Here is a 15,698-nt window from a genome sequence, read left to right as displayed (position 1 = left end):
TCATACTTGTTCAAATTAACAGTAGCTATGAACTTATTAGAAAATGATTCACTGTGTGAAATAAAAAGTGGGGGTCGGGAGAGACAAAAAACATCCTTTGGATTCTGCCATAGTGGCTAAGCAAGTCTTGTATTATTTTATTTTTTAAAACAGAGGGACCTTAGCAAAAATATTCAAGAAGTAGCGATCTTCTTTTCTGTGAAATTCCCATGACATTCAGCATAGGCGTTTGTGTTGTCCATCAGTTGGGCTTTGCGACTTCGTTACACATTTCCTCCTTTCAATTTTTTTGCAAACGTTGTTAAAAAATAAGGAGACACACAGTGCCGGTCATTTCCTGCCTATAAACCGGGCCTGAGGGCCTTGGTACCTTGTTAGAAGTCTTTTTGGAACTTCCAGGGACTCTGCCAGTGAAGGTTTTGCTATCTTAAAAGTCAAAACATGGTGGATAGCCCGACAACCCTGTTGCAAGATCCAGAAGTTACAAAGTACGTGTAAGACTGTGAATGGGACATCGGCTACGTTTTTTGGCCGAGTACCCGATTCAACCAATTTTGAATAAGGCCCTCAGAGATTACATTTCCATGCATGGAGGTTGAGTGGAAGATTTATTGATATTTTTTGGCCCTGGTGTTTTAGAAAAGCGTTAAATTTGTAACAATTGGGGAGGTCCGACAACATTAACTCACTTGTGGAGAGTAACCGATGTTTTATATAGTTTGAAATTTCTTCATCTCAGAACAAACTTAATTTAGAGACAACCAAGAGACCATAATCTGCAATATCGACATTTATTTCTTCCCCTGTTCACGGCATCTGTTTGAACTCCATGTTGTAGGCAGGTTCTTCACAGAACTTTAGAACTGTGTCCACCTTTAAAACTTCAGCGGGACTTGAATCCGGTTTAGACTTTCCTTAGCCGTTTGCATTTTGTGCTGAATTAGTCTTCTTCACTTCGATCTTTAACCCTGATGAGATTTGGAGAGAGGGACAGTTGCATTCACTAAATGTGACCTCACATACTTAAAATTTTACACAGATAAAGTTCTGTTATGAAGTACACTACCTTTTCTTTGAAAAGTGGTTTCCAAATTCAATTTTTCACATAAGATTTAATTACCATCTCTGTTTTCTCCTCTGCATCCTTGTGAGATGTTTTCATAGATTGGATCCCACAGGGGAGCTTAGTTTGTATTAGGAAAGATCAAAGTCATACAGACTTAATTATCAAGTAAATAGTCACAGGCTTCGTTGGTGCTAAAAAGAGCTGTGCCATTTGTTAGCAGATATGGCAGGTAATGCTATGTATTAAATATTGTTATTAATTGGCACTCAAATACCCTGTAGATGGCATCAGAGTACATTCAACAAGGCTTAAAGTAGCTACATCAGGCCTGCTTTGACAACAAGTAGACATTTGTCAAATTGCAACCTGGTCCTTTCTCCATACCAAGCATTACAGAGTCTGATGCTAGGAGTGAAATTCAATTTGGCCGAGTCATTTCACAAAACTATGTGGTGCAATATTCACTCCTTAAAAAAACAGAGTACAGCAATATCCGTTACAAGAATTAGGTTACTTATCTTTGATAATGTGTCTTCTGGATGCATAATTTCTTGCAGATTCCACATTGCTTTCCTTTTTCGCTTCTGCTGTGGGTCTGTCAATTATTCTGTATTCTGTTTTGATTTTAATCCATAGGGCACCAATGGCAGCTTTGAGGGTTGACCACTTTGTCATAAGTAGGCAAAAAAAAAGGCTTGATTTACAAAATTTTCAGTTGTGAAAAGTGAGTCCAAGTTGCGCACCAACAGTTTGCGAATGAAATAGAATTTAGAGAATTGATCTATGTATTAATACATCGGTTGACAAAATTTCAAATTGCAGTGGCTCACAATCCAACCTACCTCATCAGCACAAAGATGGTTGGTTGGTTGGGTTAGCGTACACCCATGTCTGTGATCACATTTTAATAACGTAAATATTATTTTTTTAAGTAGCCTGTTTTCTAAAAATAAAATGGGGCTACATTTTAAAGGAAAAGTTGTTTTTTCGTTTTTTCGAGATTTGGCAGTCTGGACCATTGAATATTCCCCAGCATTTTTTTTTTACACTCACAATGGGAAAGAGGTCCATGGAGCTCCCTCTCTTTTGCAGATGTGTTACTACCTCACTTTATTAGCCAATAACCTTTCAATGTTTTGCGACTACCGGATCATAGTTTCAAAACATTAAATCGTTATTTGGAAGGGCCACCCTAAACACACTCTCTCCAAATAGCCGTCCATTATACCTTTCTAAACCCGTTTTGCGACTCATTAGTATGTTACCGAATTGAAAATGTGTTTAGTAGAATTTTTTTTTAAAATGTGGTGCTTGCAAACCCTGTGATTTTGCGAATTGTAGGCTTTGAGATCGCAAAATACCTTTATACATCAGCCCCTTAGCATACATAAAACCATGTTTGGCTCTTGAGGAACACCACTTTGTGCCGGTGAGAGAGTGTTGTGAAAATTTCCAGGTCTTCTCCAAAGACTCACAAGAATGTACAAGATAAGGAATCTAGAGGAAGATTTACTCACCTATCAGAAAGAACACTTTGGAAGATTAGCAACCTATTCTTTTTTCTCACAACCACACGACTCCCCAGATTGATTCTATACAGTTTTGTCACAAATTATCAGTAAATATAAGAATAGAAGACCACGTGGTATAAGCTGGAACAACATTGTAGGTATGCAAAATCGAGGGACTCTGATTTTTTTAACTGAGTATAATGCTAGTACCTGTATTTACCCAACAATATATTCTCCCTTAGATGAACAGTGGGGATTGTTATTAGTGTGATGTGTTTAATAAGAAAGGTTGGAACAATCTCTTTCTTTTCATGCGGCATGTTTATGTGATTGCAGAAGCTCACTGGTGAACATGAAGCTCTTCTGAAAGATCATGAAGACTTGAAAAAAAAGTTGGATGCCTCGAAAGCCAGGAACAGGGTCTTAACTAATGAGGTGAAAACACTGAAGAGCCAAATCGTAACGCTGATGGAGAAAGGAAAGCACGATGATGAGCTTATCGATGCTTTAATGGTACAGTATGGCTCTAAACATTGTCATTCCCCTTCTAACACCCACACTTTACCTGTATAGTGATATTGCCCTGACTTGAGGATTTGCATTGCTGACCCATTTGTCAGAGGTAACTTCCAATATGCTTCTCTGACCAAAGCTTGCCTCTCTTTGAGAGTTAGTTGCCTTTTAAAAAAAATCTCTCAACATGTTTGGATTCTATTGTTCTCCTTCATTCTTTGATGAATTCACAAATCTGAACATATCCCTCTCCCTTCTTGAACCCTGAACACTTTTTACAAGAGAAAAAAACCTCTTTTGGAAAACGCTATGCAAGCTAACTAACCATGTGCCTACATATTTTAAAGGTACTTCTTTAATTTAAACCAGTGATTTATAACCTCTGTTCCGGGAACATCTAGGAGTCTGCGAGGCCTACTCGGTGGGGGGTAACTATAAGGTAACTATAACTCTTACCCCCACCATGTACAGTTTTCTCAAAAATAATTTCACTGCAAATATTGCAATGATATTATCAATGATGTTATAGAAGTTATCATGAGTGGTGTAAAATGTGGAGTAATCAGCAGTGTATGGTGAGGGCATGAATTATAGTCACTTGAGATAACTATAACTGTTTAATTTCTATGGTTTTATGTGTGTAGAATCTGAACCCTAACTATAACATCCCTGTAACCTTTTTTTCAGTGTATTTCTATGGTTTGTTTAATGCTATTTCCTAACTTTAACGTCCCTGTAACCTGGGTGTGTGAGTGTTGTGTGAGTGGTTGTGTGAGTGTGTACGTTGGTGTGTGTGTTTGGTGGGTGTGTGGGTATGTGAGTGGGTGTGGCAGTCGGTGTGTGAGTAGGTGTGGGAGTGGTTTTGAGGGTGTGTGAGTGGTTTATGGGTTTGTAAGTGAGTGTGTGAGTAGGTGTGTGGGTCTGTGAGTGAGTCTTTCTAATTGGGGTTGGGATCCACAGAGCTGAATCCATCCGAATCTGTGAGGATTTGCGAGGATCCACGGATCCTCACATGATAAAAAAAAAAGTTTGGGGACATTTCTTGCACATGAGGAGTCCCTCAAAGACCCCTACATTAGTCCCATGGGGTCAAGTTACCTATACCTTTCTATCACTTTGTAATTTATTTTCCCCGCTGGGAACAATGAAAAAAATGACAGCTGCAACTTTCCTCTCAGGTTGTGGTCCGCCATTCACAGCATTGCTGTTGGAGTGTGGATCCGCTAATCAGCAGAGGATCCTAGGAGGATCCGTGTCCCAAGATATACAAATTTGGTTTTAGGTTAATATTTCATAACAGTAACAAATCTGTAAACCCTCATGAAGTCCCTTGTTGGGATGAAAAATGTTGATTGGGCTGCAGTTTGATGTTGTGAAGAATAAGGGAAAATCTTTTTGGGAATATCATATCATGGTTCCTGCGTTATATTGGAATCTATAAGAAGAATTCATATGTTTCAATAATCTGGATTAATATGTGATTAAGTGAACCTTCAGTAAAAACATTGGACTTCCTAAGAACTCTCTTTTGTGTATTGTTTTTCACTTTGGTTTAGGGTTTTGGAGCAGTAGAACCATTAGAGGTTTGAGTGCTATTGCATACATGTTAACAATACAAAGCACCTGTGCGGTCAGTTATAGCCAGTACTGCTCTGTTTTTTAAATGGGTTAAATAAATAGGTATATCTGGACGGTTGGTCTCGCTTGAGTCAAAGGGTAGTTCCTCGTTACCTTGAATTTAGAAAATAAGGTTTCTGAATGACCGAGAGAGCTTAGCCTTTTCGTTCTAGCAGGACCGAACAATCTGATTGGCTGGCTACAACTTGAAGAAAAGTCTTGCAGTTGCTGTTACAGGACACGTTTACTCTGTCCTCCTGCGGCACCCCTGTGGCCCTCCGGTAAGGTACTGTGGTTCTCAGGCGTGATTCACAGCAGCACTCCTGTAAGGTTCTGCTGTACTCCCAAAGGCATCGTAATGAGGGCAGTGCGAGCTTCGCTGGCAAAGCTTGAATTTGACCGTAATACCTTGGAAGTAATGCCTACGGTACTGCAGGAGTACCCTAGCACAGTGAAGAAAATGAAAACAAAAATATTAAGAATACATATGGGGTGGGGCATTGCCACCCAAGATGGCTGAGTGGATGTGATCCACACTTGCTCCACTGCAAAATTATCACAAAACGAGGTGCTTGAGCAGCTATCGGCCTACCTGGCACAGACAACCTCTTTTCGTGTGTGGGGCACACAGACACTGCGAGCGGTGGTGCTGTGATGTCCATGGTGAAACTGGTGGTGGAGGATTGACAGGGCAGGGGTGGCTGTGTGGAGGAGGGGCAAAACCTCTTCACATGTTTGCCTGCTGCTGAGGGACGGGATCCTGTTGCGGTGCCGTGGTCCTGTGCACACTCGAGATGCCCCAACATGAGCCTTGAACTACAAAGTGAGCGGCCCACGGGGAGGACTGCAGCCCATATGCAAGGCAGCACATCCCTGCCTTCATGCGTTGCCCACGGCCCCCGCCAGTAGCCCCACATCGCAGCAGTGAGTACCGTACAAGGCAGCAACCCTCACTGCGGACAAAGGCAAAGACTTGGATGTGGGTATACCCCGAGGTCTTGTGGCCTTAAAAAATAGGATTTTCTCCATCTTAGGAACCATGTTTGATGCATGCCTGACCTCAAGATGGTGCGCCGGGACAAGGAAATAATAACGCTAGCCTTGCATAGTCTCCTGCTAAAGGCCCAGAAATGAACCTGTAAAAAGACTCTGGAGCCCGCGCCTTCTCCCTCCGGCACTAATTATTGCCCCCCAAGCGTGGATATCCCAGGAGGCTGCTGATTCCTTCCTGAATGACCTTAAGTTGGGGGACTACATGCCCAATGAATACTAATGATAGTCACTCACAGGCCCCTGAATTGCGGATGGGCTTGGGCACCAGTTGCTTGAACTCACTTTCTGTAATCGCCGTAATGCATCCTAAGCAACCTGGGATCGCTGCCCCCTTGAGAGCTGGGCTGTACAGAGGGCAACCAGCTTTTTGAACGGTGCCAATGCAGGAACAGTTGAGAGAAGAGGAGGTGATTTATTATACTTAGAGGACCCAGGCGATTCTCTCCTGTTATATATTGGTGGGGGGAGAGCCCACTGATCGTAGCTTTACACAGCCCTTACTGATAATCAGCCTTCGGTTGCCCCAGGGACCCACCTTGCAAACTCTACAGAACTGTACAGGTGCTGTTAGAAAGCGACACCCCTTCTTTTGCTGGACTGGGTGCGGACTGTGACGACCCTCGAGGTGCTATTTCACACCTACGGAGGTGCACAACATCCCCATTATCACTATTAGCAATGACGGCATGGCACTCACGAAGGAAGACCTTCTCTCCTCCCTTAATGAAATAAAGCAGGAACCCCGAGAGGAGTTAAAAGCAGATCTAAATGCCTACCTGGAACTACTCAAGTCAGACATTAATACCAGGCTCACCACGCTCCAACACAATGTTGACTCTGTGGGCTGGCACAGACTGGACCTTGAGACCAGGGTCCAAGAGTTGGACAGATGTACAGGCCTTATGGAAGAATCATCTGCCTCCCTCCGCAAGCAACTCCAGGCTTCAATATTGAAATGCAAGGATCTCGAACAAAGGTCGAGATGTGACAACATACTCATCTGTAACCTTGAAGAGGGGGCAGAGGGTCCAGACCTTTGGGTGTATGTGGTGGGTCTGTTTGCAGAGGTAGTCTGGGAAGACCGCATGAAAATCAGGATAGAGTCCATCGAGTGGGCCCCCAGGGATCAGTAGGAAGCGGCTGACCTCCGGATGTCCTAGTGAAACTAAACTCCTTCAAGACGAAGGAAGCGATCCTTTCAGCAGCACAGACGAACGACGACATTTCCATCCAGGCTGCCACTTGCTTTCTTTTCCGAGGTATAGCTTCAGCAAGGTTGGTCCATAGACAACAATTGCGGCCCGTCACAGACAAATTTGGCATCACCACATCAGATAGCTGGACATACCCATTTGGCTTAGTGTTTGAATATCAGAACAACTCCCAACTCCCAAGAAAAAGTTAAGGGGTTAACAATTTTTCTCTCTTTCAAACAGGTTCTATACTCAGTGGAGCCTACGCACACTGACGGAGGTCTGTGGCTCACTTATTTAATTTATTTATTTTTATTTTAATAGCTTTTTATAGCGCAAAGATGACGCTTGCGTGTATCAAATTTACAGCGAGCAGAGTAGTAGAAACAGAAATATCAGTATTACTACAAATTCAGTAACAAGCGAATATCATAATTCTGTCCTTAATAGTAACATAATGTCATAGTTCAGACCTTAGCAAGTACCAGGCAGTGTTGAGAAACAGGGGAGTAAAGTCTGTACTGCTAGGATGAGCGCACTAGGTAGCCCGAGATAAGTAGTCATGTGAGCAACTGAGGAACAAGAATCTTGGGATATAGGGAAGAAATGTGTTCATAAGGGACGTCCCAGAGAGTCACGGTTGTAGGTTTTCTTCTTGTAGAATCTCTGAGGTTTCCGAAGAAAGGTGTTTGAGCTTCTGGATGATCTGGAGCCACCATAGAGTTTGAGCTTCTGGACGAGATAACTAGGGGTATTGTGGTGGAGGGCTTTGTGCATCATGCAGGTGATTTTTAGCTGGATTCTTGCTTTGTAAGGGAGCCAGTTGAGAGATTTGAGATCCGGGGTGATGTGGTTGTATGTTTTTGAGTCAGTGATGAGTCTAACGGCAGAGTTGAGAGTCAGTATGGACCTGGGTAGTCCAGATAGGCTTGTACTACCATAGTCCAACCTGGGAATCATTAGGGCTTGTACTGCATGCTTGAAGTCGCTGGAGGTAGTGGAAAGGTTTTCATTTTCTTAAAATATTAACTTAGTGATTTGCTGCTTTGGTGGCAGCACTGATGTGCTACTGCATGTTGAGATTCTTGTCAAGAGTTACGCCCAGTGATTTTGCAGAGTCAATGATTTGTGGAGTGCAGTTGAGGGCTATAAGCGTTTTTAACCATTCTTTGATGACCAGCGACTGGTTGGGTGGGACAATTAGTAGGAGCTCAGTTTTTTGAGTATTTAGTTTGAGGTGATTGTTTGCTAGCCAGTTTTGAGTTTTCATTAGTGTTGTGCTGAGAGAACTGATGTCTTCTGGGGAAGAGACTTTTAGGTATAGCTGGGTATCGTCAGCATACATGTAATAGCGGATGTTGGATGAGCTCAGAATTTCTATTAGGGGCTCCACGAATAGGTTGAAGAGGGTGGGCAAAAGAGATGAGCCCTGTGAGGACCCCTAGTGTGATAGGCGTGGTCTGCGATAGAGGGTGATTGAGCTTGACTCTTTGAGACCTGTATAGGAAATAGGAGAACCAGTTAAGGACTGGTCCTGTTAGGTCCATACGGTGTACCAAAAGGTCAAGGAGGTTTACATGCTTAACCGTATCGAATGGCTATGATAGGTCAAGGAGGACTAAAAGACAAACTTGGTTCTGATCTAGCATTTTTAGTGCATCGTCCATAATGTGTGTCATAACAGATTCGGTGCGGTGCCCTACAGGGAAGCCAAATTGGTATAATAGTTGGAATTGATCATTGTGGTTACAGAGTTGTATGTGAACAAATGTCTTCAGGAGCCTCGCCAGGGTAGGGATATTGGAAATAGGTTGGAAGTTATGGTCAGTTTGGTCCGCTTTTGTTTTTTTTAGGATGGGGGTAACTTGACCCAACTTTAAGCAGTCAGGGATTGAGTCTTGAAGGAGGGAGGCATTAACAATCTTTGTCCAGATTGGCAGTATTACGGCTATGATTTCCTTGAAGAATTTAGAGGGGAGAGGGTCATTCTAATGGTTTGCGGGTTTCTGCTAGTTAAGATTTTATGGATGGTGACTTCATCGAAGGTTCTGAAAGAGTTCCGTGAGGTGTAGTTTTTGGGGAAATGCCTGGGGGAGCATGCTGGAATGGTAGGCCTGGGAGTAGAGGGGCAGGGTTGAGGAAGCAAAGGGCGTTGTTCCAAGGCAATTTTGCAGGTCATTTCTCATGGTTTCTGCCTTCTGCAGAAAGAAGGAGGCAAATTCCTCACAATTTGGCAGCGAATTGGATCCCGCCAGTGTCTGCTTGGATTCACAGTTTGATTGTGCTTTTATGAGATCAAACTGTTTTTTGGGTCGTTTACTGGCTTGATCTAGACGGTTTCTGAAGAAATTTGCTTTATAGGTTCTGATGTTTTTGAAGTATCCGTTCCTCAATGATCTCTGGTGCTTGAGGTGCTAAATGGACGGGTCAAATCTCCATTGATGTTCAGCTAGTCTCAAATTGCATCTTTCTGTGTTGAGGCAACCATTGTACAATGGTTTAGAGACTTAAGTAGACATTCTTTTTAGTTGGAATGGAGTGATCAAGTCAAGAACAGACTCCATGGAACGAGGTTAGTGATTTGTAAGATCAAGGACCTCTGAGAGCTCTTCAGGGGAAGTCAAGGTGTTGTGACTGAGAGAAGACAGAGCATTCTTGTGGATGTTGTGCATGTTCCTTTATCATATTCTGGGCTTGGATCATTGTGCTGTGTTGGTTATCAAAACTTTCTTGATGAGGAATGTGATGTGGTGGTGGTCTGTCCAATCACAGGGTAGGATAGATTCCAATTGAGTTGGGCTTTACAATGATAAGATCTAATGTTGATCCTTTGTTGTGAGTGGGTATGTCAAAGAATTTAGTCAGGTTCAGGTCTGCAAGGAAGGTTTTGAAGCTGTTGACTGGTGGATCATTCAGGCCTTTCCGCTGTAGATTGAAGCCTCCGAGGAAGATTTCAGGGCAATGCTGATCCACATTTGTTCCAATGGTTTCCATGATTTGTTAAATAAAATCGAGGTTGTCACCTGGAGGGCGGTATATCATGTGCAGCTTGCATAGGGATCTGTTGTTGCATGAGAAATCAAGGCAAAGGTATTTACGGGTGGGTAAGACGGGGGTTTGTGCATGTATGAGGCTGTGTATGCAAGCGATGCCTCCACTTGGTCTATGGGGTCTATCCAATCTGGTAATACCATGGTTAGGGGGACTAGAATGTCCATGATAGGTGCAGAGGAGTCATTTAGCCAGGTTTCCGTTAGGATTAAGAGGTCAAGATCAGGTGTGAGGATCAGGTCGGCAATATCTCCAACATGTTTTGAGGCAGATCTTCAGTTGATTAGCCTGCATTTCATTTGGGATTTGTGGTGTACTGCGTTAGAATTAGTGAGGGTAACTTGTCTGAGGTTATGTTTGTTGACAGCTCTATGATTGAGTCTAGGAGCTCTGAGAGGGTTAGTCATAATGGCCTGGATAGTTTCCTGCCTGGATGAAGATGATGCCATTGTTCTAGATGGTGATGGTGGCTGCTGTTTTGCGTGCCGAAGAAGGGGCTACTCATAGTATGAGACCATGTAGAGTTTCCCTGGTTGTAGAAATTAAGAGCATTGGTTGTGCACGCCTATTTGTATAGAACATGAGGTCACTTTTTATTGCTCCTCTGTTAGCACAAAAGTAGGGGTCGGAAACCAGTGTTCTGGATGAGATTTGAGGAGTCGGTGTTTTAGCGTTTTAGAAGCTTTTTTTTATAGATTCCGGGGGTAAATGATTTTATGGGCAAACTGGCCCGAAGGTTCTAAGGTGATCTTGGTAGCACTTTGTGGATCCATGTTAGAGAAAAGGAGGTGACTGAGGGGTCCTATATAGGGGGATGATATGAAATGGTAAGGGGTTCGCAGGCTGGACTTCCCTCTTGGGAGATGTAGCAAGTTTAAGATCTCTTACTCAACAAATTGGTAGTGAGTAGCGATTCTTCACTCACCATTTATGTTCATACTATTTAAGTCCTTTTAATTTATTAATGGTAGTAGTTAGTGATGTTTTGAGGTTAGGGAGAGCCCAAAGCCTGGTAAATGGTAGATGCTGGAGAGTGGTAGGTGTGAATAACATTACAAGATGGTCACTGTTAGAGGATTAGAATTCCAATGATCATAGCAGGGCAGATCTTTAGATGTTTATAATCTAGTTAGAGTCCCTTCTTTGTGTTTTGTGTTTGAGGAGTCCTTTAAACTAACTGGGTGGTGAAGCAGAGCAAAGTGAGCGAGTCCTTCTCTGTAATATTAAAGCGTTTGAAGTCCTTTGTTGGTTGTTAGCCTGGCCACCATTTTGAGTGAGTGGTGGTGAGGGGATCGCAAAATGGTGTAAATTCCAGGCGCCTGGCTGAGATGCCCACACTCTTTGCACAGGGATCTGTGCATCCAACCCTACACAGTGATCCCAGTGCGATCCAATCAAGACCAGCCCCAATGGTGTCTGGTGAGAGCGGGTGGTCCAGCAGTTAAATTCAGGCCATATAAATGCTCAAGATCAGGCCGGAAGGGATTGGAGGGCCACAAGCGCCAACACCAATCCGCTAGGCCACAAGTGATACCTGTCCCACTGCTTACAGAGAACCAGAAGAGAAGCTTGAAGGGCCGGAGGAGGGGGGTGACACGCCACGGTTGGACGTCTGCTTGACCCGCAGAGCCCCTTGATGCACCGACAGAGATTATGTTCCAGCGAGAAGATCCCTGGGGGGCAGGTAAGGGTCAGACACGGATGGGCCAAGAGAATCCAAAGCAGGCAAATCAGCATATATCCAGTGGCCAGTTTAGAGGGGGACAACGCTGCAGCAGCAGGTATCCCCCGTGTCCTTCAGAGTGTATTATTGAGGTCACCCGGTGACCAGCAGTGGAGACGAGCGGCAACCTGGACGGAGCCGCCATTGCCGATCCCCCCCCGGAAGACAGGACAGCGCTGTTGCAGCCAAGCTGGTACCTGGGTTTACCAGTCTCTCATGCTGAAGGGACATCTGGTACAGATGCGGTCACAGAGGAACAACAAATGGGTCTCCCAGGTTGACGTGGATGACTGTGGTCATCAGCCGAGGGCCTTCTGCAGTGAGTCGAGTCTGAATCGATTAGTCTGTGTTCCTTTTTACGGTGAGAGTGTTGTGGTAGGCGGATGGAAGGGTATACAGTGGGATATTTATACAATATAAATCCCGACCCTGGGAGCTTCCATTTGGTGCTCCAGCTCGTCGGCCATATTGAAAGTGAAACTTAGAAGACGAATTATGATATGCTCACATCTTATATCTTCTTCCCCCTCCCCCCCTTAGGGGGTTGAAGACGGATTGAGAGCAAATTATGAGATCATAAGTTGGAAGGCTTGTTTCCTTAAGTTATAAGCAATGTGTCATCATGCACCTTGAACATAATAAGCTTCTACTGTATTGCATTAGAGCCTTTTGATCATATACCTGACATGCAGTGTATCTCGACTAAGAATGTTCTTTTTTGGGGACATGTTGTCCCACTAGTTACTTTTCTGGATTTCCAGGTGTTTAGTTTACTGGTACAAGTGGAATACAGCTTTGTGGTGAGCTGGGGGGAGGGCAGAGGGGAGGAGGGCCATGTGATCTACAATGCTATGTTTTAGGCAGGGGGCAGAGAGAGGGATGAATCCAGAGTGTCCATGGTGATCACTACGCGTTCATAGAATATTACAGTCCTTAATTAACCCGCCAAGCGTAACACACTGTAGAAATATTTGCTAGGCCAGCAATATGATGTTGGAGCTCTGCAAGAGACTAATCTCAAACGAGGTGAAGACCTTAGGTTGCAGCATAAGGAGGGGAGAATTATCTTGGTGAAAGGGCACCTTGCTGGGGGGTTGTGCACTTTTGCCTCGGTGTACGTCCTTCATACAGCCACTTTTAGCTTTATTGGGAGGCATTGTGGAAGGGGAAATAATCATGCTGGATGAGTTTAACCTCACATGGGATCCTGACATGGATAGCTCCTACCCATACAGTTCCTCTACAGGGAGTTTCCCCAAAGCCCTAAAACAAGAAATGCAGTCTTTGAGTCTAATCGATGCTTGGAGAACTATGCATCCTACAACTAGGGACTACCTATCCCTCTCACATTCGCACCGCACATACTCCAGATTGGCTTGAGGCTTCAACAGCCAATCGCTTACACCAGCCCTACTCACAGCCTCTTTCCACCCAATCACCCTCTCTGTTCACGGCCCACTACTGTTAAACATTAATTGGGGGCCTCCACCATCGAAACTCCTTCACTGGTTCTTTCCTACCCCCATTTCCAGAGATCACCTCAGCAGTGACAATCTTCGCAAAGCTATCAGGGACTTTTTTCAATTAAACCCCCCCCCCAGAACACTAACTCCACTAATACTTGGGACACCCTCAAGGCGCTCACTAGAGGGAAATGCATTGTTCTGATTTCAGCACTTATGATGAAAGATTAACACTTGAGGTGGAACTTCACGCGGCTAAGCAGGCACATAAACATAAACAACTGACATTAACACTACAACAGAAAGTCACAGCCCTCAGAGGGAAGCTTATTGCGGTACATACCAACAGGCTAAAATTCACTCTCCTACGTCTCAGATGCGCATCCTTTGAGCTGGGTAACAGAGTAGAGTCCCATCAGGCAAGACAACTTAGAATTAAATGGGAGAAGGAGTATATTTGGGACGTAGTAAGGGAACATGGTGAGCTTGCAGTCGCTGACTTGGAGAAGGCCCGAACCTTTGGCAGTTTCTATAAGCGGCTATACGATGCCATCCCCACGAATGACCAGAACCAATCGGACTATCTAGAAAGTTTGTATCTTCCTCAAGTGACAGAGGCCCAAAATGAGATCCTGGGTGAACATATTAGCGCAGATGAAGGTAGGAATACCACCATGATCCAACCTCATTCCTCATCTGGTTACGCTCTTTAACTACGTGGCCCAATCAGGGGCGGTCATGCCCTTGATGAGTGAGGAGCTTGTCTCAATCACTCCTAAACCAGGTAAAGAACTCTGCTCCTGTGGCTCTTATTGACCCATAGCACTGCTCAACTTGGATGCCAAGCTTTACACAAAGATATTGGCCTCCAGACTAGAAGATTTTATGCCAAACCTGATCCACCCAGATCAATCAGGCTTCATCAAAGGCCGACAGACACCATGATAACTTGTGATGGGTAACACACTTGGTCTAAAAAGCAACTAAAAAGATGATCTCAACTGGGTTACTAGCTCTTGATGCGGGGAAAGCATTCAACCGAGTGGCTTGGCCTTTCCTATTCCATGCCTTGCGATGTTTTGGCTTTTGCGACTAATTTATTGCCATGATTTGAGCCAATTACTCTTCCCCATGCCCTAAAGTACTAGTCAACGGGGTTAGTTCAGACATCTTCCCACTTAAGAAGGGGTCACTCTTATTTGCCCCTAGCATAGAACCCCTGGCAGCTGAAATTTGTTCTATGCTCACCATGTGGTGCCTTCCCTTTGGCTTAATTGACCATAAAATCTTCCTCTTTGCAGATGATGTTCTGTTAATCTTGACATCCCCTTACGTCCTTACTGGATGCCCTCCAAGCGGCACTACAGACTTATGAAGGGGTGGTGGGATTTTGTGTAAACTTAAACAAATCCTTCCTCCTCAACCTTACCCTCACTACTCCTGACATAGAAAACTTGGTGGCTACCATGCCCTTTCAGTGGGCTAAGAAGGAGATTACTTATTTGGGTATTAAAATCACTCCCAGAGTCTCAGACCTTTTCCGAGCCAATAATCCACCTCTCCTACAGCAGCCTAAGGCAGACCTCAAACGTTGAGCTCCCATGTATATTTCATGGCTTGGACATATTCTCGCCAAAAAAATGACTGTCCTCCCCAGGTTGCTTTATCTCTTTCAGGGCCTCCTTGTTGACCTAGACCATGGTTACCTCTTGGCCTTACACTCCCTAGTAATGCGCTTCATATGGCAAAATCGCAGAGCATGGCTATCCCAAAACATTTTAAGACTACTAAAAGACGCAGGTGGATTGGGTCTTCTGGACTTCCATCTATACTAAAAGTCAGTTCAGTTACGCATCATCTCTGAATGGTCCCTACGTGAGTCAGATAAGCACTGGCTACAAATGGACAGAGCAGTGGTAGGCAGATATATCTAGGGTGTGCTGTGGCAATCGAAATCTGATCGCCCACCCAATGCATATTTGAGCACACCCACCAAAACAGCACTAAGGTATGGGACGAGGTGCATATAAGTGCAGAGTGGACCACCTTTTCTTACCCTTTCACACCGATCCACTTTAATCCAGAATTGTCCCAGTATTACACTCGGAACCCTTTGATACATGGAGCGAGGGGGGGATGTCTCACTATAGCTTATCTTTTTCATGGGTGGGACATTCTCACTTTTGAGCATTGTCAGAGAAACTTTCACTTCCCCGCCTCGACATTTGTGTGGTGGCCACTTGGGAACTGACTACCATCTAATGTTTTGCGAGAAGGGCAGGGACCTCTAAGAGCTGTATTTGCTTCTTATACTCCCTTCTGCTCTCCCCCTTTCCTTCGCCACAACCCGATACAAAAGTTTCTGAGAGCAGGTCTTTTTAAGGACATTCTGGAGGCTAGTTGGGGCGGACTCTGAAGAGATATTTCACGGTTTAACCATTCTATTGGCATATGAGAAGTCCATTTATAAACAACTGTTTGATTGGTATCCCTACCACACTAAACTGG

General features: G+C 44.2%; 1 protein-coding gene across 1 annotated transcript in view; it reads left to right on the top strand.

The window, feature by feature from the left end:
• The window catches only part of CCDC13 (coiled-coil domain containing 13), a 244,721-nt gene that overhangs the window by 127,038 nt on the left and 101,985 nt on the right, over nucleotides 1-15,698 (top strand). Inside the window, exon 9 of the mRNA XM_085628796.1 lies at nucleotides 2,914-3,090. Coding sequence (XP_085484922.1) covers nucleotides 2,914-3,090 — 177 coding nt within the window. The remainder of the gene's footprint in view (nucleotides 1-2,913; nucleotides 3,091-15,698) is intronic.

This window comes from Triturus cristatus, chromosome 10 (genome assembly GCF_964204655.1).
Source record: "Triturus cristatus chromosome 10, aTriCri1.1, whole genome shotgun sequence".
Lineage (NCBI taxonomy): Eukaryota > Metazoa > Chordata > Amphibia > Caudata > Salamandridae > Triturus > Triturus cristatus.
The sequence above is the reverse complement of the archived record's forward strand: the minus strand, read 5'-3'. Positions and strand labels throughout refer to the sequence as shown.